This window comes from Artibeus jamaicensis, unplaced genomic scaffold, assembly GCF_021234435.1.
Source record: "Artibeus jamaicensis isolate MK-2021 breed Jamaican fruit bat unplaced genomic scaffold, CSHL_Jam_final contig_233, whole genome shotgun sequence".
NCBI lineage: Eukaryota > Metazoa > Chordata > Mammalia > Chiroptera > Phyllostomidae > Artibeus > Artibeus jamaicensis.
In genome coordinates, this window is record NW_026521486.1 from 1102408 (window position 1) to 1125723 (window position 23316).

The following is a 23316-nucleotide window of genomic DNA, read 5'->3' on the forward strand; positions in this document are numbered from 1 at the left end:
TCAGTGCCAGGTGCTGGGGGGGCTCCTGCAGACCCAGCCTCCTCCGCAGCCTCCCCGCCCTGCACAGGGACCGAGCCCCCGGGTGGGCGGGGTCTGGGACATTGTCCCCGCCTCCTGGGGGAGCCAACAGATGCCCACACCCGCCGTCCACCAAAGGCGCAGGGGCAGCCAGGGCGCCCGGAGGCCGGTGTCCGTGCTGAGGGGTGGGGGTGGGCAGGGCGGAGGCCGTGTCCTCAGACGCTTGGTGGCAGGCCACCCGCTGGAGATGGAATCAGGTGCCACACAGGCGGCCGCCCCCGCCGTGGGGACGCTCAGGGGCCAGGAGAATCACTGGGTCCAAGGCCGCTTCCACGCCCCCACCCGCCCTGCCGAGTGGCTGCTCCCTTCGGGGAGCCCGGCCCTGAGTCGGGGTCCCAAACCTGTGTGTGGGCTCAGAGGGCGGCCGTCTGCCTTGGGACCCCACGCGACACCGTGAAGCTCCCCCTCACGGAGTCGTTCTGTCCATCCACACCGCCCTGGAGCGCTGAGACCCGGACCCTGGCCTCACAGAGCTTGACCATCCCCCATCGTCCTGAAGAAGAACCAGGGCCTTGGGGGTGGGGGGCGCAGAGCCAGGCCCCCCAGGGTCCGGGCGGCTCCAGGCCAAGGTGGTGGGGGCGGCGGTGGGCAGGACGGTCTGCTGCCACTGTGGGGACACACGGGGAAGGTGGGGGGGGCCAGGCCGAGGTCGGGGTTCTCCGTCTGCCCGGCCCTGGGCACATCCGTGGGGTGCGAGCCCCAGGCCGCTGCTGAGCTGGACGGAAGGAGGCGGCACTGAAGCCTCACTCACCCCCCAGCCCCGAGTCCGCAGGCCTCGCAGAGCCGGCTCCCGGGGGTCACGTCGCGCCCCCAGGGCCAGGATCTGTGACACTGGGGCTCGGACGGGGCACAGCAGGAAGTGCCTGTGGACACCAGGACAGTAGGGCCATGGGTCAGGGGCCCGCCCGGCTGCTGTGTGCGGGGTCAGGTCTCGTCATGTTCCGTTTAGTCTCGGAGCCAGACCAGGGAACCAAGCTCCGCCTGGGCACCAGCCCCTCGAGGCGCCCACCCGACCCCCAAACATGGGCTGCGGCCACATGACAGTGTCAACGCAAGCTGTGCGGATGTGTCCTTCTGCACTGGCGGGTGTCGGGTGGACACAGTGTCCGGCTCCGACAGATGGCGCAGCAGAGGGCAGCTCTGGGCGGCCACCGAGGGCCCCGTGGGCGCCGGGCGGGCAGGGGTCAGTCCGGGGAGGCTTGGCCGGGCCTGGGCCCTCCAACCACGCCATACCCGTGTGCGGCAGACAAGCCGGGTAATCACACTGGGTGAGGACAGGGGTCTGACAGGCTGGATGACAGAACACAGACCTGAGTGACTCTGACAGGTGCACTCGCGGCTGGTGGTCAGCAGTCCCCGGTGTCACCGCCGGGTGCAGACTGGGAGGCACATGGGGGCCGCCGGCAGGGTGGGGCCCGCCTGGGACAGGGCCTCTGCGGGGAGAGGAGGGTCCTGCGGGACCCGCCCGGAGCCCAGGCCCGAAGCTTCCTTACAGGCCTGCGCAGCCAGCCAGGGTCAAGACACGGGTCCCGGAGGGGGGGTCTCCGCCTCCCGTGGCCCCCACCCTGGGCCCGGGGTGTGTGGGGACCCCAGTGAGGAGGCCGCACTGTGGAAGCAGCACAGGGTCCGGGAGGGAGGGCAGGCGGGTGGGGCGGCCACCGGCTGGGGAAGCTTCTAGAAGAAGGGGCGCCTGGGGCGTGTGCGTGCAGGGGTTGGGGGGGCAGCACTGGCGACAGGGGAGGCCCAGTGGCCTGGGGCGCCCACCAGGCCTGCACACGGCCCCGCCTGCCACGCTCAGGCACCCGCAGCTGGGGAGCTGGGCCTCGCGGGGCTGCCTCGGAGACAGGACACCGCCGTGACCAGGGTGCGGGTTTCCGGTAGCACTGGTGGAGGACTCATGAGGACATCGGGACCAGGAACAAAGCCGGGTCCTCCCTCCCTGGATGTCTCTGCCCCAGACCTGAGGCTGCCCCAGGGCTCGGTCCTGGGGGAGGCGGGGGGCGTGGGGAGCTGAGTGTCCCTCCCGCTAACAACCGGTCTAACCAAGAACAGCAAGTGCTTCGCAAGGCGACCTCGATGCAAACTCTGCCACAGCGAGGGCACCACCCTGCGGGTCACACCGCAGACCGGACAGCAGGGCCCTGGTGCCACCTGTGGGGGGTGACCCTGCTGCCCGTAGTGGCCTGCAGTTCCATGGCCCCGCCTCCCCTCCGTGGGTGGCTCCGCCCGGACGCCCGCCCTGGGCACTGTCCGCGGTGCTGACTCAGTGGGGGCGGTCTCACCACCGTGGCAGGAGGCCCCTCGGTCCCGCCTCCCCGGGTGGGCACCCCCGACCCACGCCCCACATCTGGCTGGGCTCGGTTTTAAAGTGCTCCCCTGTGAGGAGACGAAATCTGCAGAATCTGTGGGAACCTATTTAAAGAAATCACTCATGGTAACGAGACCGGGCCTGCAGGGTGGACGAGGCGGGGGAGCCGCTCAGCCGGGACGGCGGGGGCGGGGGGTGGCCCCCGATGCCCACACAGGCCTCCGCCTACTCCGGGGGTCACGTCACGACTCCAAAGCGGCCCCAGGCAGGCGCTGCGCTCCCAGAACTGGGCAAGGCCTGGCTGTGGCCACGCAGGCAAAGGCGCCCAGCCCTGGCGTGGCTGTGAGGCCGCCGCGGTCACTACCTCTATCCTGGGCAGAACCCACCTGCCAACCTGGCTGGAGGCCACCTGGTGCTCCCCTTCTACACACGTCCGTGGGCACCGGTGCCGCCCAGCACAGGCCGGGTGTACGTACAAGCACACTCGGCCTGTGTGTGTCTCTGGAGGCGGTTTGGGCCGGTCCTTTTCCTCCGCGCTCAGCAACCCCCACCTGCACGCAGCCCAGCTAGCCAAGGGCCACCACAGCAGAGAGAGCGGGCCTTTCCCCAGCACTGAGCGTGGAGCAAACTGCCGGAGCTGACACTGGGGGTGTCCTGGCCTGGGCACCGCCCAGCCCCTCCCCGACGCCCACGGAAGTCAGTGGTGACTCCACTCAGCTGTGGCTCCGGCCCGCCCCACACGGGGGCTGTCCCCAGGCTGCAGGCCCGGGGTCCGCCCTCTCCGGCCCTGGCGCACGACAGGCCGGGGTCCCCACCCTAGCAGGAGCCCGCGTCCCCTCCCCCACAGGACCGGGGCCTCCCTGACCCACAGCCAGCCTCTCTGGCCACCGCGGGAGACATCGCTCCTCATCAGAGCTGTGTCCACTCTCCCTGTGACACTGTGCTCAGATTAAGTGACCGGTGTTTAACTTGATCCCTAGTCAAATAGACACTTAGCACGGGGATTAAAAACCGAAGAAAAAACGCTCCGGGAGATCAGATGGCGCGTCACAGTCTCAATATTTGAGTTGCACGGAAGTGGATTCGCTGTTAAACCCTGACACCCGACTCTGCCGCGGGGCGCCTTCCACGGAGCCAGCTGCCCATCGCCAACCCCCTTTCTCCCAGGAGCAGTTCGGGGCGGCCCGGGATTATCTCCTCACAACAGTGTGAGAGGCCGATAAGGGGACCCAGTGGCCTCAGGACGGTGCAGAAGGGTCCCTCCACGGCCCAGGCCTCCAGGGGGCGGCAGCCGCCCCCGGGGCTGTGGGGCCAGCCCTGCCTACCCCAGTGTAAGGAAGGGTCTCCGGGACGGCCCCTCCCCGAGGGAAGGCCGTGACAGTGGTGAAGGCCAGACCCCAGCCTGCGGGCCAGGGCAGGGGAGGCGCTGGTGGGAGCCCAGGGGCAGAGCGACCAGCACCTGCCACCCAGAGCCGGCCCCTGCAGACATCTCCGCGCCCCCAAGCCCCCCACCTCCTGACCTTCGGGAGGGGCCCAGCCTGCAGCTCCTCCATCGGAGGGTGGTGGGGAGAACAGGGTGACCGAGGCCAGGCCCTCCCTGGAATGTTCCTGAAGGGAAGCTGAGGAACCCACTTGGTCCTGTGGAGGGCAGGCCCACAGGCTGGAGAAGCCAGGGCTCCATGTCCTCTGGGACCCAGGCCCCCTGCCTGGGAGCAAGTATGTCCTGGGACTGGCTGGTGGCCTCGTCCAGCCACAGTCCTGCTCAGCCCCGGCCACCAGCAAGGGAGGTGGCTTCAGGGCTCCCCCAGCCTGTCCTGGGGCCCCGCCGCCCGGTTTCAGGTGGAGAAAGAAAGGGGGCCAAGCGTCTGACCCTGCCGACCTCGGGTGCCTGCCTCCCCTGCCCACCCCTCCGCCGGGTGCTGGGGTGCCCCCGGGCCACGGCCCCGCCCCCTGGCTCCTACCCAGGTTGTGCCGGGACGGAGGGTGAAGAAGGAGACGGGACGCAGCCTTCTCCTTGAGGCAGCTCATGCGCACGGCCCGTCGCTAAGGCCTCGCCCCGTCCAGCTGGCGCCCGGTCAATTATCCCCGTTAATTCGCCCATTAATGAGGCGCTGCCTGCAGCCCCGGGCCGGCCGAATACGGCCGGCTCCCAGAGTAAACACTGGCAATCACGCTGCGGTTGCTGGCTTCCAAAAGGTCAGGGAAAGGCACGGCCCGCCTCGCTCTGCGGACGCACAGCCTGCGGCCAGCTGCTGGGCAGGCTCCTGTTGGCCTGGGGACAGCCCACGAGATGAAGGGAGACCTGGGCGGCCAGGGGGACTCCGAGCACAGCCTGGCCTGTCCTCCAGCCCTGCGGCTCAGAGGAGGTGAGGCCCGCTGTGAGGGGGCTGGCCCGGACCCCCGAGCGCCCACACTGCTCCTCAGACCAAGTCACTGCCTCCTGCAGGAGGGGCCGCGCTGGCAGGTGCGGGCTGCCCCTTCCCCAGTGGCCAGAGTCCCCTCTAAGGTTCACCTTCGTCTCTGGGGGAGGGCCTCCCATCTGCCCGGTAGGTGAGGTGGTACCAGGCATCCAATCTGAGCTCGTGGGGGGCCCTGCTGTCCATGTAACCCCCCAACCCTGCGGCAGACACAGCGACGCTGGGCTAAGACACGTGTCCCCAACATCCCTGAAGCGCTGGTCGGGGCAGAGCCATCTGGGGCAGTGGCCACTGGCTGTGGAAAGAAGCCAGGGACCTGCCCCTCGGACCTGGCCTGGCTTCCCCGGCCTCCAGCACCAGGAGGACCGACGGTGGCTGGGGGACAGCTGCCCCCCCCACTCTGGAACATCACACAGGGCGGACCCTGACCACTGCAGGCCCTGCCTCCACTGCAGGCCCGGGGCTGGCATCTCCCCTGCCCCCCGGCCCGGCTCCCAGACAGGACAGGCCGGTGCCTCTGGCTGGAACGTAGCAGCTGGGACACCCCTCTGCCCCCAGGGCAGGCGGCGCCAAGGCTCCCGGGGCTGCCCCCCACCCCCAGGCTGGCCTGGCCTCCTGACTCCAGGGAAAACCGGGTCTGGAGCCAGACCCAAGGCCTCCCACAAAGATCGGCTCACGATGGACGTGAGGAGGAAGCCAGCAACGTGAAACTCCTAGAAGAACACAGGAGAAACCCTACCTGACCCTCGGTGGGGCAGTAAGTGGTTAAATAACACCCCAAAAGCGCGACCCACAAAATAGAGAAATTGGTAAATCAAGCTTCACTAACGTTAAAAACTCCCGTTCTCAACAGCCGCCCTGAGTAACGTGGAGAGGAGCCTCGGAAACACTCGCGAACCACACGCGTGACAGAGAGCCGTACAGGTCGGCAGATTAAACACCCCCCCACGTAAAATCAGGCAAACGGCAGACACCCCTCCCAGCGGCCGGGAAGACATTCGACCTCACCGCCACCAGGAAATCTCCAGTGACAAGGATGGTGCAAGGCCATGTGCACCCGTGAGAGTGGAACCTTCCAAACGCAACACACCCCACGACCGCAGCCACGGGGACCAATGGCACGGGCAGGGGCAGGTCCACCCCGGGCCGTGACGGGGCCGGAGAAAATGGGGGAGTCCTGCCCGCCTCCATCCAAGCTTCTGTGGGGACAGCCACAGTGCGGACTTCCCTGGTCTCCCCAGCAGGACCAGGGGACTGGGCATGTCCTCGGGGCTGGGGTCCCCTTGGGCCGGAGGCCAGAGACAGAGGACCCTGTGGAGGTCAGACGGCCCAGCTGGTCGCCACGCAGGGGGCAGAGGGCGAGTCCGAAGGTCAGGCAACGAGCAGCCGCCCACCCCCGAGGGCAGTGCTCCCTCGGCCCCCCCCCAACCTGCTCAGTGGGCCAGGATGCGCAGGGCAGGACACGTGCCCGCGGAGCTGGCTCTGGGTTGTCGTCCTCCTGCTTTTACACCGCCGCCTCCAGGAAGCCTCCCGTGACCTCACCTCCTCCCAACGCTCACAGCCTCCCACCGTGGCTCGTGAGGACTCTGTCCTTGCCCAAGCTTAGGGGCTGCTGTCTCCTCTGGGCCCTGACCCGCTTAGCCCAGGTCTGGCAGAGTCCTGTGAAGCCACTGGACTGGGAGGCCGCCACACTGGCCACAGTCCCGGGTCAGGTCCCCCTTGAAGAAGGTGGCTGCACAGGACGTTTTCCCTTGGCCCCTACGTGGACCCTGGGCTGCCTGCTGCCGCCATCGTGAGCAGGCTGCTGCTCACTGTCCGGAGCCCCTCGCTGTCCCGAGCCCCTCGCCTGCAACCTCTGGAACACAAGGACGGTGGGGCCCTCCTGAGGCTTTGGGGGCTCCGCATCGTCGGCAGCAAGGACACGTGGCCGGCTGTGAGCCGCCACCCAAGCTCTGATGTGCTCCAAGTCTCGGCCTCAGGGGGATTTCTGGAGACTGCCGTTGGCCTCTCTGCTCACGATGCAGGAACAAGCAGTCATGCTGAGGGGCCTGCGCTTCCGGGGCCTTTCTGGAACATGTGGCTCGGGAAGGACCTGGGCCATCACCTGGAGTGACTGCTCATGATCACCGAGCTGGGGGGAGCCCAAACTCCCCCGCAAAACAGAAACACAGGAAGGTGCCCAGCTTGGGGGCCTGAGCCAACGCCTGGCCGCAGTGCCCGGCAGGCGAACCTGTGCCCTGGGGTGGGGACCCTCCTCACAGCCCCGCCACTCACAGGACACCCTGCCGGACCGACGGGCATGGCACTCGGCCACCACCGACCTCTGGAGTCTGGGTCCCCGAGGTGGGCCCTGGGCCCACGCACGCGCCTCACGGCATCTCCCCGAACACGCAGCTCACTGCCACCTGGACATGCGTGTCACTGCAGGTGTCTCAGCGTCCAGAGTACAGGTGGTGCTCTCTGCACAGGCACCCCTGCCCTGGGGGTCCCCTGCAGGGCTGACTTCCAAGTGCCCAGGAAGCGGCGACGGGAGGGGCTCAGGCGCTGTTCTGCTCTGCCTTTCTCTGGGCGGGAGGGCTCTCCTCCGGGCGCGGCGCCCACGAGCTCCCACAGTCGGTGCCACGGACACCACGGTGAGGGAGAAGGGGTGGCCTGGGACGGCACTCACTTCCCAGCCCAGGTCTGCAGTGAGTGGTCAGCCTGAGGGCGCTCCTGACACTGACTGGTCAGGCCAGCGAGCAGCAGCAGGTGACCCTGGACGCTGGGTCCTCTGACCTCAGCCCCGGGCTGCTCCCCCACATGCTCCGGGTCCCGACACACGGACCCGGCCTGCAGGGGTGGCCAGGGCCCCGTGGGACAGGGCCTCAGACGGTTGTAGCTCAGAGGCTACAGAGCAGCACGTAGGAGTTTAACTTCCTGGGCTCGGAACTCAGCTGTCACTGGGGCCCATCTCGGTCCTTAAAGGGCCAGGGCCCGACACAGCCGCGGTCGGCCCCAGGAGACACAGGGTGCTGATTACCAGCCCCTGGGGCTTGGGGAGATGGGCGCCTTTGCCGGTGGGTGGGCTGCTCACTGCAGGGCTGAGCCTGACGCCCACCCTCAGCCATGTCCCCTCCTGTCCCAAGCACCCGGGGACTACCTCTGAGGCCCCCACAGGCCCCTGTGGGGCTTGGCTGGGCCCCGAGGGCAGCGTCTGGCCCCTCTGCCCAGACGGCTTTGCATCACCGTCAGCAACCGGGTGCTGATCCGCAAAGTGTGGCTCTCTCAGCAGCTTCCCTGCACGGCAGACGCCCCTGCCCAGGCAGCCGTGCCCCCCGCCCGCTCCCCCTGGAACTGACAGGGAGACGCCCCACCTGGGGCCAGAGGGACAGCGGAGCCTGGAGTCCCCTGAAGTTGGAGCGGTCTCTAGTCCCCCCCTCCCTGAGAAGGCGTGAGGACGACTCCCTGCAACCTGGGGCCCCGTCCACAGTGAGGCTGGGGCTCAGCACTCCGCGAGGTCACCGGGTCCAGAACACGCTTCTTCCAGACTGGCCCACTGGACTGTGCTTGCCCGATGGGCGTAGCCAGTGTAGAGGACTCCCCACGGTACCAAGCCGAGGTGTGCGTGTGGGCAGCCAGGGGTGTCGGGGACCCTCCGGGCAGGACACAGACACTCTGGGAGGGGAGCTGGGCTCCACCCGCCAACCCCATCCCAAGTGTAGCGACAACCGGGATGGAGTTTCCACGGGTGCAGCGGCTGGAGCTGCCCGCCTGTCCGTGGTCACTACTGCACTGCCCACAGAGAGGAGGCAAAACACACGGAGACCGGCGGGCAGGGGGCCCACACAGGTGCCCCCTGAGAACCGTGAGGGGCCCCGAGGCACCAGGCTCACACACGGCCCGTGAGGCTGCCCCCATCTGGTCCCGCGTCTCTGGTGGTCAGACACGGCGAGTTCTGCCACGTCCTGTGCCATCGGCAGCCCCCGGCCCCCTGGTGTCACCCCTGCACGTCCCCGGAGCCTGGGGACAGACACCTGCGTCAGTGCTTGGATGGAGAAGGACAGCTTCCGGGCCTGGGGCTGCTGCGGGCGCCTCGCGGGCGGGCGGAGGCCCCTGTTCGCTGGATCTGCCCGTGATCTGCCTCCTAGGAAACCACAGCTCTTTAAAGGAGGGCTTCAGGAGACAGAGAAAATACCAACAAAAGTGGCTAAAAATACTGCTGCGTGGACCAACCAGTGCTCCGGAGACGCAGGCAGGCTGCGGTGTGCCGCCCGCCGCTTCCCGGCAGCCCCGGGGGCCCGACAACCAGGAGGAAGGCCCGGCCCCACCAGGAGTGCAGGTCAGGGAGGCCCCCTGCGCCCGCTGATCCTGTGGACCCCCCGCCGTGTGCTGGGTCACCCTGGGGCCCAGATGCGGGGGTCTGCCTGGTGACAGTGCGCGGAGGGGTGGGGGGCTGATGGGTACCTGGGGAGCTGGGCCCATGAGACATTGCTCTGAATTCAGTGACCAGCCGGGCCCCTCCATCGGTCCACTCCGCAGGCCCCCGTCCCCCCAGCCAAACGGCCACTCCCTGCTGCGCGGGGACAGCCGCCGGCCAGCCTTTGGCCACACTGGCCCCCTCCTGAAAAACCGTCAACTGAGACCCACGTGGCCTCGGGAAGTCGAGACCCCGCCCGGCCTCCGTTCCCCCATCTGGGCCGGTCACCGAGGCTCCTGCTCCACACTGGAGCCCGCCAGCCCACCCGGGGGGCAGGAGCGGGGCCCAGGACCACCTGCGCCCGTGGACTGGCTCTGGGCAGGGCCGATGGCCCCCAGGGCAACAGGCCAGCAGGACGGCCGCACACACGAGTCCCACTGCTGCTCTGAGTACCTCCCAGGCCCACTCCCTTCTCCGTCCCCGCAGCCCGGGGTGCCCACTGCCACAGCCCCCCCGGTGCAGGGAGGAGACCGAGGCACAGAGAACACAAGTCCCCACGTCACACAACAGGGCCCTGGGGTCCGTCTCCCAGGAAGAAGGACAGGATGAGCTGGCCCCTGGGGAGCACAGGAGCACAGAGCCCGGGGCACAGCAGGGCCCGAGGCCTTCCTCGGGGACCCCGGGGGCCCTCACCTCCCGGAGACCCCAGGACACACCTTGGGCCACTCTCAGAGCCACACCCCGGCCCCCCCATGTCCTCTGGGCGTAGACATGTCCAGGGCGTCCTCCTGGGGAGAAACAAGCCTCCCTGCCCCCACCCTCCTCCCTTTCGACTTCCGGGGAGTGTGTCACCTGACAGGGGCGAGGGCCGGCTGCTCCGGGAGCCCACCCTCACCTGACAGAGCAGGAGGATCCGGCACGGACGTGCGTCTGGCCCACCCCCTTCCCCCGCCCAGACCGTGCCCGGCTGCTCCCAGAGGCTCTCTGTCCATCCCTTCTCCTCAGGCGCCACCCTGGGCACCCATCAGCCCTCACCCTCTCTCCTGGCCCTGGCCACGGTCACCTCTAGCATCTGTGCCCCCCTTAAGTGAGCAAGACCCCCCTCTGCATGGTGAGGCTGCTCAGAACCTTCCCGCCCCCGAGTGTCCTGGTCAGTGCGCTGCCCTGCAGGCGGGTGCTGTGTCCAGCAGCCAGCCCTGGGGTCCGGAGCCTCGATGAGGGGCCAAGGGGCAGGACCCTGGGGCGGCCGGCAGTGGGCCTGGGACCCCCGACCTGCTCCCCGAGCTCCTGGCCCTAACGGTGCTCTCCACTCACGCCTGTTCTAGTAGGTTCCCTATCCCCCCTTCCTGCCCGCACCCCCACAGCGACACAGGGGGCCAGCACAGGGCCGGGACTTTGCGCTCTGCCCCACGGCCCCGCCACACGCGTGTGGGGAAGAGCCGTGCGAGGCTCCCCGACGTGAGCTGCCGCGGGGGGCGAATCGGGAGTAAAGAGAACGAACGTTGGAAACACGCCAGGAAATCGCTGAGTGGGCGCCGACCTCGGCCAGCGGGAACGGGGGCGCCGAGCGAACGAGACCCCCATGTCGCGCCGGCTTCCTCGTTTCCTCCGCAGGAATCCTTATGTTTAGGCACTTGCCCTCGGCTCCCGGGGGTGGGGGCCTCCCTGGGCAGCCCCCAGCCGGGGCCCAGGAGGCGGGAGACCACCGCCCCACTGCCCTGCTGCCCCACGGGCCCCAAGAGAGCCCCAGGACCTGACCTCGGGGGCCTGGAGTTTGTCCTCTGAAATCGGCGAGACTGGAGTCTTGGCCCTCGGGGACAGGCTCCCTCGCCCCCCGTGGCGGGCTGACATGGATCCCCAAAGCTGAGTCTATTCTGAACCTCCCAAATCGGCCTTGTTTGGAGCAAGTGACCCTGCAGATTGAACGAGGGATCTCGAAACGAGATGGTCCTGGATGTGGGTGGGCCGAGGACACGCCCTCACACGAGACAAGAGTGGGGATTTGCGACGCAGAGAGAAGAGGCCGCTGGACCCGGGGCAGAGGGGCCGGTGATGCTGGTGGCAGCCCCAGGGGGGCTGGTGGCAGAGAGGGGCTTGGAAGGACCCAGAGCCTCCGGGGGAACCCGCCCAGCCGACCTTGGACTAGGGGACCGCAGCCTGGCACTCTCAGGACCCCCGGCCCCGCCCTCTGTGGTGGCCACCCAGGCGGCCGGGGCACCCACCTCGCCACCCTGGTCCGAGGGCGTTTTCATGCCTGACGCCCGAGGGAGGGACAAGACCCCTCAGGGCCAGACCGGCAGTGACCGCCCCCACCTGGCTCACCGAAGCCCCAGACACGCTGCCCACCTGCCGCCCCGCCCAGCGCGCCTTGGCTGAGTGCCCCCTGCCTGAGCACACAGTAGGGGCTCAGTGAACACCTGCCCCGCCAGCACGGCGCCTGTGTCACAGTCTTGCTGCACGGCGTCACTCCACCGGGAGAAAGCAACTCTGGCCTGGCCGCGCAGGGGCAGCCAGCGCTGTTGCCATAAATAGGAAGTAACCATAAAAATAAACACACGGCCGTTAAAGTGAGGAATGCCCGTCCGCGCCCCCATAAAGCCATCTTCCGTGCCGGCAGCGGCGGGCGCCCCGTTTCCGCCGTCCACCCGGCCCCGGCCTCCCGGAGACGCCGGCTTCTGCCGCAGCCTGCGGCCCATGGGTCCTCCCTTCCGTGGGTCCAGACGCCCTGACAGGAGATCCCTGACAGACGGACGGCCTGCCCGCCAGGCCCTCCAGAGGCGGGCCTGCAGACCCGCCACCTGTGTGGGTCCCGTCGGTGCCTGGGCTGCTGGAGCACTTTGCACAGGCCCGGGGCCTAAAGCAGCGGCAATGGACCCTCCCGCGGCCCGGGAGCCGCAAGGCCCACGCCCTGCACCACGGGTCCCGGTGGGAGCCCTGTGGTCTCTCCAGCTGCTGGTGGCAGGTGTCCCGTGGCTGGTGGCCAGGCCACGTCGCTGCAGCCTCTGCCTCTGTCTTCACGTGGCCTCTCCCGGTGCCTCCCCTTTGGTCTTCAGATCTAGGCTGGGCCTAAGCCAGCCGGGCCTGGTCGGGAGAGCCTCGCCTTAACCACACCCGCGAAGTCTCCGTGTCCGGGTGAGGCCACACCCCCAGGTCCCGGGGGGCCTGTCCTCGGGGGCCTCACACGCCCCACAGCTGCGCTCCGCTCTCAGGCACACACAACTGAGCGGGGCACTGCCTGCAGGTCCCACGGGGTCTTCACTGCCCCCACGCACCACCCACCGGCCTGGCATACAGCAGGCGACAACTACTTGCTCGTCAAGCAAGGGTGGCGGGCCCGTCAGAGCTGTCTCCCAGGCAACCAGCCCCGTGCGCGGACGCTGAGGTGCGCGGACGCTGAGGCCGTGCGGACGGAAGCCCCGAGTCGTCCATCAGCAGGTCCCGGGCTCCATGGGGTCAGAGGGCCCACCCTCTGCTGCTGGAGTCACTAATAAAACCCACCCTCCCCAGGCAGGAGCCGGTTTTGAAAAAATGTGTGTTTTAAAGGCAGGGGGAGCCCCCCTAGGTGTGCACGGCGAGCAACACACAGCCAGGGTGGGTGGGTGGGCAGGCGCGGTCCGGGGTCACGGGTTCCAGCAGGCTCCGGACACGGCGCCCTCACCGTCACCTGGAGCCTTCCCACACCCTGTCCCCATCCCTGCCCGAGCCGGGGGCCTGAGCGAGATCACAGGCCCCAGGCTGCAGGCCCGTCTGTCAGGCGCCCCTCAGCCACCCCCAACTCTTACCCTTTCTGTCCTGCTGAGGAGGAGACCGAGGCTCCTAGTGGCCCAGTGACTTGTCTGGAATCAGCGGGAACCAGCTTCCTATTCCCAAAGGCCACACGGCCCAGCTTGTGTGACCCACGCCAGAGACAGGGTCGGCCGGCGTCTGGATCGGGGCGGGGGCGGCAGGTGCGCAAGGAGCCCGGGCAGCCCCCCCACCTGCGCCCACCTCGGGGCCCAGCCAGCAGGACAGAAACACCCACAGGCCCGAGGGTCAGCGCAGGACTCGCTGACCAGGGACATGGCTGGGCTTCCCGTGCTTCCTCTGTGAACATGCACCCTCCACAGGCCGTGGCATGGCTGTGCCGGTGTGTGGAAACTTCCGGAAGCCCAGCCTACAGGGAGTCCAGCTGAGGGGACTGGCGGCATGCACACACGTTTGTGAGAACCTGTGTGCACACGTGTGTGCGACAGGAGGGGGCACAGCTGTGCCACACACCCAGAGAGGCGGGTCCACAGACAAATGGCTTCAGGATGAGGGCGCCTGGGGTCCTAGGAGCCTGCACGTGAGGCGCGCGCACACCCACTGAGCGCTGTGTGCAGGCAGCCACGGGCGTGTGAGCACCTCCCACAGACGTGGAGGTGCGGGGCCCCTCCCTCCCCCGCGGGGCGGCTGTACTTCAGATCGCGCTCCGGTGGGTTCCGTGTACTTCACATGCCCTTGGGCCTCCCGTGTCACTACGAACACGGGAGTGCGTCACCAACAGAACTGCGCGTGTGCACACTCGCCAGCAGACACGCCGCGTCCTGCCTTGTCCACTGTGCCCAGCGGGCCCTGGACCACGGAGCCACGTCCGTCTGTCAAGCGCCCCCAGGCCCAGCCCCTCTGCGCCCCAAGTTTTACGGCTGGCAGACCCTCAGCGAGGAGCCGCCCACGACGGCTGATGCGGGTTTTGTTCAGAGTCCTCGTCACAGGTGCAGCGATGGCCAACGACCGTAACGGCGCAGGTCACTCTTCGTCCTTTTCAACTCCGCCCCTGCGGCAGCCACGCGAGACACCGGGCCTTTCAAACCGTCTGTGGGGACGGGGCCCGGTCAGGCCCCTCCGCATGCAGCCTGGAGACTCCGGCCCCAAGAGTCCAGGCCCGGGCAGGGAGCCCTACGGCCCACGGGCACGTCTGGGTGGGGGCCGTGGGCTCGGCAACGCCAGGAGCGTCTAGAGCACAGGTGGCGAACTCGAGGCCCGAGGGCTGAATCCGGCCTCCCCCTGGTTGAATCCGCCCGGCACCTGGTTTCTACCCGGTGGCAGCGCCGAGCTCCTCGCCCCTAGTTAAGGACTTACATGCACACAGTCCTAACGTTCCATTCGGCCCTTAGGAGGCCACTGCGAGGCTGACGTGGCCCCTGGTGACAATGAGTCTGACACCCCTGCCCTAGAGCACACCGGCCCCCGGCACTGGGGCCTTCTGCCCCCCGAAGTCATGGACCCTGAGAAAGGAGCAGGCGCAGCCTGGGGCCCAGAACCCCAGGGAAGCACCTCCCGCTGTCAAAGCTTCTGGGGGGCTGGGGGGCCACCCCCACAGACCCCGCCCCACTGACCCCCGGGACGCTGGGTTAGAGCCCCAACAACCTTCTGCTTGCAACAAACATTCTTGGTGAGGCCAGTGGCAGTAGCCAGAAGCATCAGCCCTCTGTCCTTGGTCCACCCCTTCCAATGGACAGATGTCAGTCACAGACACACTGATGCTCTGCTCGCTGCTGTCCCGTGAGGGCTGTGGCCGCCAGTGACCAGTGACCCTGTGGGAGAAGCGTGTCCCTCACCGTTGTGGGTTCACAGGAGGATGCGTCCCTTCTGGGATCACTAGCCAAGTAAATAAAGGAAAGTTGAGTCCTGTTGACTCAATCAGCCGCTGGCCCCTGACCCTGAGAGCCGAGGGTGACTCAGAGGGCAGGTCTGGAGGGGGGGCCAGGTCCCTGCAAAGGGGGCCGGGGGCTCCCACTCGTCCCCAACGCTTCCCTGCAGAAGGCTGCCATGGCAGCTGCCAGCCTGTTCCCAGCAGCAGGCTCCCTGCCACGGACGGGTTTAGAGAGAGACCGAGACCCCGGGCCATGCCGGCCTGGCCTGCTCCTGCCTCCCACGCCCCCGGGCCTCACACCCTCTCCACCCAAGGAGCCAGGCCCACGGGGTGTCAGCCTCCACACCCCCTGCTCTGTCGTCCGTCTTTATTCTTCCTGGTACATTAAGATCAAGATGAAAGCCGTCCCCCCCGCTTGGCGCTGTGATCCTGGGGAGACGGGAAAACTGGGAGAGAGCCCGGAACAGCCTTGGAAGGGAGGTGGGAAACAGTAATTCCAGTTGTTCCCTTAACTCCGTGTTCCGGGACCAAATACAGCCCAGGGGACGCGAGAAGGCCCGAGGACGGCACCCCTCCGGCTCCCCTCACTCGTGCGCTGCTCCTACTCACGCTGCCAGGTCTCAAACCGGCCCCCAAGATCCCTGCCCCCCAACTCTGACTGCAGTTCACAAAGCCTGGGCATCGGCACTCACCAAAGGTCACGGCTCCGGCTTATAGGGGACCCTTGGGGGGTCCTGAGGGGCGAGCCCCCGCCTGGCCTCACAGGGCACCGTGGCCACGCCGGTTGTTCTCCCTGGCCGGGGGCGGGGGGCTCGGCAGGCGGGACTTTGACTTCTCTCAAAGACGGTGTGGGCCCAGGCCACAATCAGGGGCCACGAGGCGCCTTCCCCGGTTCACGGCCCCATTCATCCTCACAAATGCTGCAGATGGCCTGGCCGGAGGGGACGACTGGCCAGGGGCTGACCTGACTGCACACAAAGAGCGGAGATGGACACATGGCCTGTGTCCCCGTTCTGTACCTCCGCACGCTGCACGCACTGGAGTGGCGGAGATGGCGATTAAAGCAGCTCTTTCCCACTCACCCGCAGACAACAAGTCCTGGTTGTCTGTGGCCGGTCTCCCTCCCTCCCCCCTGCTGGCCAGTGCACTGCTGGAAGAAAGTGGCCTGGAGCCTGCAGCCCGTGGCCACTGGGGTTGGTCCCCACCCTCCCCAGGGCTCCTGACCCCGTGGGGCCGGAAGGGGCATCTCAAAGACCACAGGGCACCACTGCAGCCCCGGCCGCTCAGAGAGACGGGACAGAGGGACCCTGTCCCCGTGGAGCGAATGCAGCTGCTCAGGGTGGACACTGGATGTCCAAGGACACTGGAGAGCTCTGGGGAGGGGGCGAGGCGTGCACACACCGGCTCCAGTGCCTGCTCCAGCCCGGCCTCGCCTCCCAGACCAGGGACGGAGGTGCCTGTGTCCGAGGCAGGGCCAACACCGGGGTTTCCGTGGAGGGCTCTCCAGGGTCAGTCACGGAAGGAAAGGGCTCCGCTCCACTCCGAGAGCTCCGTCGCCCTCTCAGACGCCGACCTGCCAAGCTGCCGTCCGCTGCCCCCAGGGACAGCCGCTCCTTCCTCTTGACCAAAACACACCGTCCGCAAGACTTGGGCTGCGGGGTGCCATGCCCCCGGGGACACCAGGAGCCACCAGCTCCCACGGTGGGTGCCGGGGTGGTGTCTGGTCACAGGCCCCCAGGGCTTCTTTACTCTCTCACCCGGTCACAGCTTTAAAATCAGAGACAATCACTTTTGTCGCAGAAGAGACCCAAACACGGCAGGCACTGTGGCCTGAGAGGCGCTGGCTCTTCAGCTCGTGTCCCCTTTTCAAAGTGGGCCCCCCAAAGAGGAAGACCAGTGAGATTAGGGTGGAAAGCTATGGCCCAAACAAGGCCCAGCTGCAAAGGGGCCCGTGGCTACCGGTGGGCCGAGGCTCCCCTGGACACAGAACAGCCCTCTGGGGATGTGCCAGCCCCAGGGGACCAGCCCCCGACCCCAGAGCCACCCTCTGCTGAAGCAGGTCAGTAAGCCAGTGCGGGGAGGGGCTGGCCTGGACTCCAGGAAGGCCTGGTCCCTCCCGTCCTGAGCAGGCCAGGCCTGCAGCAAAGTCTGGGCTCAGCCACCTCTCCCTCCAGGGCCCAGACCCAAGAGCAAGAGAGGGACAGGGACACCAGGCTGATGGAGCAGGTGACCGGGCCCGAGCTGGCCTCCCACACCTCCCCGCTTCCCGGGAAGCCAGCAGCTCATTAATTAGGAGGGAAACAGCTGAATGTTTCGAACCCTGCCTTTGCAGGGGCCCAGAGCTAAGGAGGGTCTGCCTGCATCGCCGGCCACGCCAGAGCCCTTCTGTGCTGGGGAGTTGGGTGGGGGACTGGGTGGCGGGTGGCACTGGGGGCAGGGTGCCTCAGGGCAAGGGCACACCAGCCCTGGGCAGTGGGGGAGCCTGTGGGGGCTGGGCTGGCCGAGCTTTGGGTGCACCGGGCCCCTGGGGAGCCCATTCCGGGACCAGGAAGCTTCCAGGAGCCCCCAAGGTACCGCGGTGCCCACGCACCATCCCAGCCCAGGAACCGGGGCCCTTGGCGCCCAACTGCCCAGTTCCAGAAACGCCTCTGGCTGCGGGGGTCTGACCATCAACATGTGCCCCTCAACCAAGTCCCACGAACGGAATCTCAGAGCCCTGTGCTCAGCAGGCGCCGAGAGGAAGCGGCAAACTTGATGCAGAGCCCTGGCACTCTGGTGGCGAAGTCCCAGCTCCGGAACCCGCGGGTCCCCTACTAGGTCCGGAAAGGCGACGCGGCAGCGGGGTGCGAGAGCGCAGGCCTCACCCCGGGCTCCCACCGGCCCTCAGCCCGGCGCTCGGCCCGCCAGCGTGGAGCGCTGGTGCCATCTACCGAGGCCCGCGGAGTCGGGCGGGCGCTGCCGCCAACCGGCCGAGCGGGGCAGGGGACGGGCACCGCAGCCCCGGCCTGGGCCCGGACTCCCGGCGGTGCGGCGGGACCCAGGCCACCCACCGCCCGCCCGACCCCGCGGGCCGCCCGCGAACCCCGCTGTGCGCGGGCAGCGGGCGCCGCACGAACGCGGGTAGGGCTCCGTCACCAACCCCTCCGGCCCCGCAGTAGCACTCCGCAAGCCCTGGCCGAGCGCGGCGGCAGAGGCGGCGGAACGTGCTGGAAGCGCGGTCGAGCGCAGGGACGGCGCCCGGGGACAATTACCTTCTTTCAGGAACTGCGCGTGGATCACCAGGACGAGGAAGCAGCAGAGCGCGGCGCCTGCGAGGGCCCAGAGCGCCTTCGGGAGCTGCATCGCGGAGCGCCCTCTCGGCCGACGCCCCCGAAGTCGCGCAGCGAAGGTCCAGGCGCCGCATCAGCGCCCCGCCGGGTGCAGCCGCCGCGGCTGCCCGCTTGCGCCCTCCATCCGCCGCCGGCGCCGCGTTCCGCCGCGACTGGAGGCGCCTCTCCGGGCGGCGATCCGCGTCTTTTTGGGCAGGGGGAGGGGAGCGGCGGGGGGGCTCGGGGAGGGGGCGGGCGGGGGCGGGGAGGTTAGCACAAAGTCTCCGGCCGCGGGGGGGTGGCCGCCGCGGCCCCATGAATCAGCCCCGCCGCCGCCCCCGGAGCCGCGCGGCCAGCAGGGCCGGGACGGCGAGCGGCGGACTGCGCAACGGCCCGGGCGCTGGGGGGTCCTGCGCGGCCCCGGCCCTTCGCTGCTCGGCGGCGCCTTTCTCCGCCTCCTTCGCCGCCGCCGCCGCCGCCGCCCGCGCTCGCTCCGGCCCGGGGCTCAGGGGGCCGCCGTGCCGCCACCAGCTCCTCGGAGGGCCGGGCTCGGGGCCGGGGTTGCGCGCAGGGCTCGGGGCTGCTGCACCATCCCCACCGCCGAGGCCCGTACGGCCCGGCCGAGCTCGCGCTGATCGAACTTGCGCGGCCCGGGGCTTGTGGGCCGGTTCCCTTCCCCCCTCCCCGGGACGATGCCGGCCTCCGCGCTCCCCAGAGCCCGCGCCTCCGCCGCTGCGGCCGGACGAGGCCCGGGCCCGCGCTCCCGCGGTGCTCGCGCTGCTGGCTCTGCCGGTGCGGGTGGCGGTGGTGGCGGCGGTGGGGGGGCAGCCGCGCCGACAGGTGGGGCCGGCGACGCTGCGCGCCTGGCCGCCCGCGGGACGCCGCTGCTCCGGCCGGGGGGACGCGCGCCCGCCGCTCTCTCGGCTCCGCCGCTCCTGGGGGGGCGTCGGGAGGGGAGCGGGGACCAGGCCCGCGCGGCGATCGGACTCCGGCCCGCCGCCGTCCGCGCTCCGCCCGGCCGCCTATGCGCACTGGGCCGCGGAGGGGACCCGGGGGATCCCCGCCGCCCTGCAGCGCCCCCGCCTGGTGCGCCGGCGGGTCTGGCGGGGCCGGTCCAGCCGAAAACCGCGGGTCGGGCTCCACCTAGGTGCGCTGGTGCCTCACTGCAGAGCCGGCCGCGCGGGCGGGGGAGCGGAGCTCCGGAGGCCTCCAGAACGCCCAACCCCCTCGCATCCCACGGTCTCTGGAGGGACAGGGAATCAGGCCCAGTGGACACCGCATTGCCCAGGGATGACACTCGGTGGCTCCTGAAAGTCGACACCTCCTACTGGAAACGACACATGTCCTGTTCCCCGTGCGTGAGATCCCCGCTATGGCTGCCTGGCATCGGGTTGCACAGGCACGCGGTGCACGCCAAGGCGCTACTCCAGTCACACAGCGGGCACCTCCTGCCTCGGCTCCGTCCCTTCTCTAGGAAGGGCCAGTACTTGTTTCTGGCCAGTTCTCCTCACTGTTCCCGCCCCCAGGACCCCTGGGAGCACAGAGTCAGAGACCTCAAGGCACCTTTGACCTGAATTTCAAATTCAATTTCAAATGCCTAGCAAAGGGGTGGGGGCAGGGAGAGGGCAGGGAGGCCCCTCTGCCCCTACCTGTGCCCCCGCCGTGTGGGACAAGGCCAGGGCCCTGCTGGGTCCCTGTGAGGTGAGGCAGGGCTGGAGAGCCAGGCACAGGGGCTGACACCCTGGCTGTGTCCTTCCTGCGAGAGTCACGTGCCGGGAAGGCGAAGAGGCCAGACCTGGGGGGCCCTTGGAGATGAGACAAGTCAAACCCGGCAGTGTGCAGCTGGGGAAACTGAGGCCCGAGCAGGCATAGACACTTGTACCAGTCCCAGCAATGAAGGGCAGGCCTCTGCTCGTCCGGGCTGGTCCTGACTCTGCCGGGTGCAGCCCCGGGTCGGAGCGAGGCCACTGGAGAAGCCATTCCGTGCCTGTGGCTGTGTCGCCGCCCAGGCCCCCCTGCATCCTGGGGTCGGCTCCTGAGATGGGAAGGCTGGGCCCGAGCCCTGACCTGGAGATGCAGCCCCAGCCGCTGCTCACCAGACAGCTGGGGACCCAGCTGGGCGTTCTTGCCCCTCCCTCTGCAGTCCCCCCTTAAGCCCCCATTTCCTGCAAGCTGCTCAGCCTACACCTCTGCCCCCTCCCCCACCCCAGGCATTTTCCAGGGCTGTCCCAGCTGCAGTGACCAGCAGGAGCCGCCCTGCCCCGCAGGCACAGCCTGACCTCTGCCAAGGTCATGCATTGCCTCCGAGGCTCACCTGCAGGGGCACTCACCACCCTGGTGGGAAGGCCCTGGGGGTGCTCGGCCCACGCACCCACCCAGCACCCTAAAGGGACGCGGCCGAGGAGCAAAGCCTGGCCCTGGCACCACCATGTCCCCAGTCAAGTGTGGAGCACTTGAAATTTTGTAAATTTCACCACTGGAACTTATAAAACTATCCCTTCGGGGGATCTTCCAAAGGGAAGTGGAGGAAACCAGGTTCGCAAAGTAAAGTGGGGCCGGGGGCCTGTACCCGGGGCCCAGAGCACCCTCCACCTGGCACCGAGGACGTCTCCTAGGACGAGTGCAGGGCGTGCTGGCTGGCACCCGTAGCGGAGGGGGCGGGGGGCGAGTGGGGGCCCTGCGCAGCACGGAGGTGGCCCTTCGTTTGTGAGACTCCGAGGTCACGCTGCTGAGCCTCCAGATGGCGGGCAGCAGGGTTCGGGTGTGAGTGAGGCTGTGTCGCTAACCACAGAACGACCTCCGTAGCCCGTGACAGCGCCTGTGACGATCTGGGAACAACACTTTGTCCCCCCTCGCGTCAAGTTACCGCTGTCCCACCAAAAGACATTTTATGTAATGTTCTGATAAGGAAGCAAGCACCTCACCTTATCAGAAAAGATTTCTCAACATTCGATAAAACTGCCTCTCGATATAATTGGTTTTCTTAGTAATCTCAGACATTTTATTCGCGCCTGCAAAGGGGTCCGCGGGCTCCACAAGATCGCGCAGAACAGGCTGGGAGCCCCGCGCAGTCGAGAGCGTGAGGCTCGGAGACGGGGCCAGAGGCAGGGCAGTGCCCGGGTCGTGTGCCTGCCACGCCAGCATGGCCGCCCACAGGCCGTCACCTCTCCCAGGCGGCCCACCTGTCCCACACCCTGCTGGCTCCCAGGGCCCTGCCGACCAGTCACTGCTCCGCTCACCTGTCTTCCCAGAGTGTGGCCGGGCCGGCAGGGCCGCCAGGAGCGTGCTCCGCCACCAGGCTGTGATGGGAGAGAAGGCAGGCCCTCCACAGGTTGTCCTTGAGGGGGCAAGTTGGCAGGGGTTCAGGGACAAGCACAATGATAATAATAATAAAACTTCTAGACGGCATCCTTCTCAAAGCAATTCAAGAGAAAGCAGTACCAGTAAAAGAAAGACTGCCGAGTTAAAAAGGAAAACAAGAAATAAGAAGGGGCTCGTGGACATGGACGTGACCGACCAACTCTAAGCTACGGAGGACGGGCTGAATGGTGACGTGGGCGTGACCGGAAACCCGGCTGCCGAAAATAACGCCAGAGATGACCCCCAAAGGGAGGGCAGGCGGAAAGAGGTGTGGAAAGGAGGGTGACAAGCTCTCGTTTATTTGAAATCCCAAGGAGAAAGGCCACAGAGAGGAGATGCAGTCTAAGAAAGAGACGCACGTGACCGCCACGGGGCCCTGTGGGGTCCGACCACAGCCCTAGGCCTGGCCGGGGAGGGGGAGCAGGCCCAGAGTCCAGGGACACCAACCGCACAGCAGCCATGGCCTGGGAACTGCGCAGTGACCTGACTGTGAACACGGCGTCGGCAACAGTGGTTCCTGGCAGGCGCTGGGGCCGGGGTTCAACATTCTTGGGGGAAAAGGCAGGACGTCCAGGATTTTATACCCAGCTGCACTATCAGTAACGCCTTCCCACGGGCGTGCAAAACACCGTTTACTGGGTGCACCCCCTAGGACAACACTCCAGCAGAGAACGGAACGAGGACACCAGGCAAGGGACCGTGGGACAGAGGGACCCCTGGCCCCTCTGACGCCGCAGAAGTGACGTGAGCTGTGAGAACGTGCATCCCGCGCACCGGGCCCTCGCACGGGGAAGGCTGGCCTGGGACCCATGAAACCTCGACAACCAACTTACACGCCTTTTCACGTGGTCCCTGCCACGACTCGCACGTCTCTGGTGGACAGGGGTCACATCGTGAATGTCGTATGTTACATCCGTGTCTTAAAATTAACACGTGGATGAAGGTCAGAAAAATAGTTACAGTAGAAAAACTGCAAACCACAATGAGACGCCACCTCACACCGGTCAGAATGGCCGTCATCAGTAAATCAGCAAACAAGTGCGGTGAGGATGTGGAGAAAGGCGAACCCTCGTGCACTGTGGGTGGGAAGGGATGCAGACTGGGGCGGCCACTGTGGACAGCAGTGTGGAGCTTCCTCAAAGAATTAAAGACGGACCTGCCTTTTCCCCCAGCGATCCCACTTCTGGGAATACATCCAAAGGGACCCACGACCCTGCTTCAGAAGAACACAAGCGCCCTGTGTTCACTGCAGCGTTATTGAAGGCCGGGCGTGGGGCAGGCCGGGCGGGGCGCAGAGGGTGGGCGGGGCCTCGGCCGTGGCCCGTGCAGGGGGCGATGTCACAGGTGGGGAGAGGCCACTGGGCGTCACAGTCGTTCGGCACCTGAAAGGGTCCCGCCCGCTCAGCTTCCGTGCGAGGGCAGTGGGGGCCCAGGGGCCTCTCGTGATGTGTGACAGGAACACGGGCACAACATGCAGGCTGCATGTGTGAGGGGCACACAACACATGGCAGCACATGCAACACAGGGCAGGGCACACGGCACATGCGATGGGCACCAAGCACCTGCAGCAGGAGCACACGTGATATGTGCACGGACGAGGCATGTGAAATAAGTGACAGGGGCCTCGAGGCCCTGCGGTGAGACATGTGGCGTGCATGGCAGGGACACATGGAACACACATGACACATGTGGTGGGGTATCAGGGCACACACTGCATATGATGGGCACATGTGAGTGTGTGGCAGGTGTCCTGTGCAGCACCTCAACAAAGGCAGGCATGTGACACACATGACAGGAGGGCACACGACTCATGCAGCCGAAGGCGGCATGTGACA

The 23316-nt window shown here is 67.6% G+C and overlaps 1 protein-coding gene across 1 annotated transcript in view; it reads right to left on the reverse strand.

Annotated features, from left to right (window-relative positions):
- TAFA5 (TAFA chemokine like family member 5) overlaps positions 1–18348 on the reverse strand; it is a 55256-nt gene extending 36908 nt beyond the window's left edge. The window contains exon 1 of the mRNA XM_037160532.2: positions 18065–18348. Coding sequence (XP_037016427.1) covers positions 18065–18155 — 91 coding nt within the window. The 5' untranslated portion in view covers positions 18156–18348. The remainder of the gene's footprint in view (positions 1–18064) is intronic.
- Positions 18349–23316: the final 4968 nt, after the last annotated feature.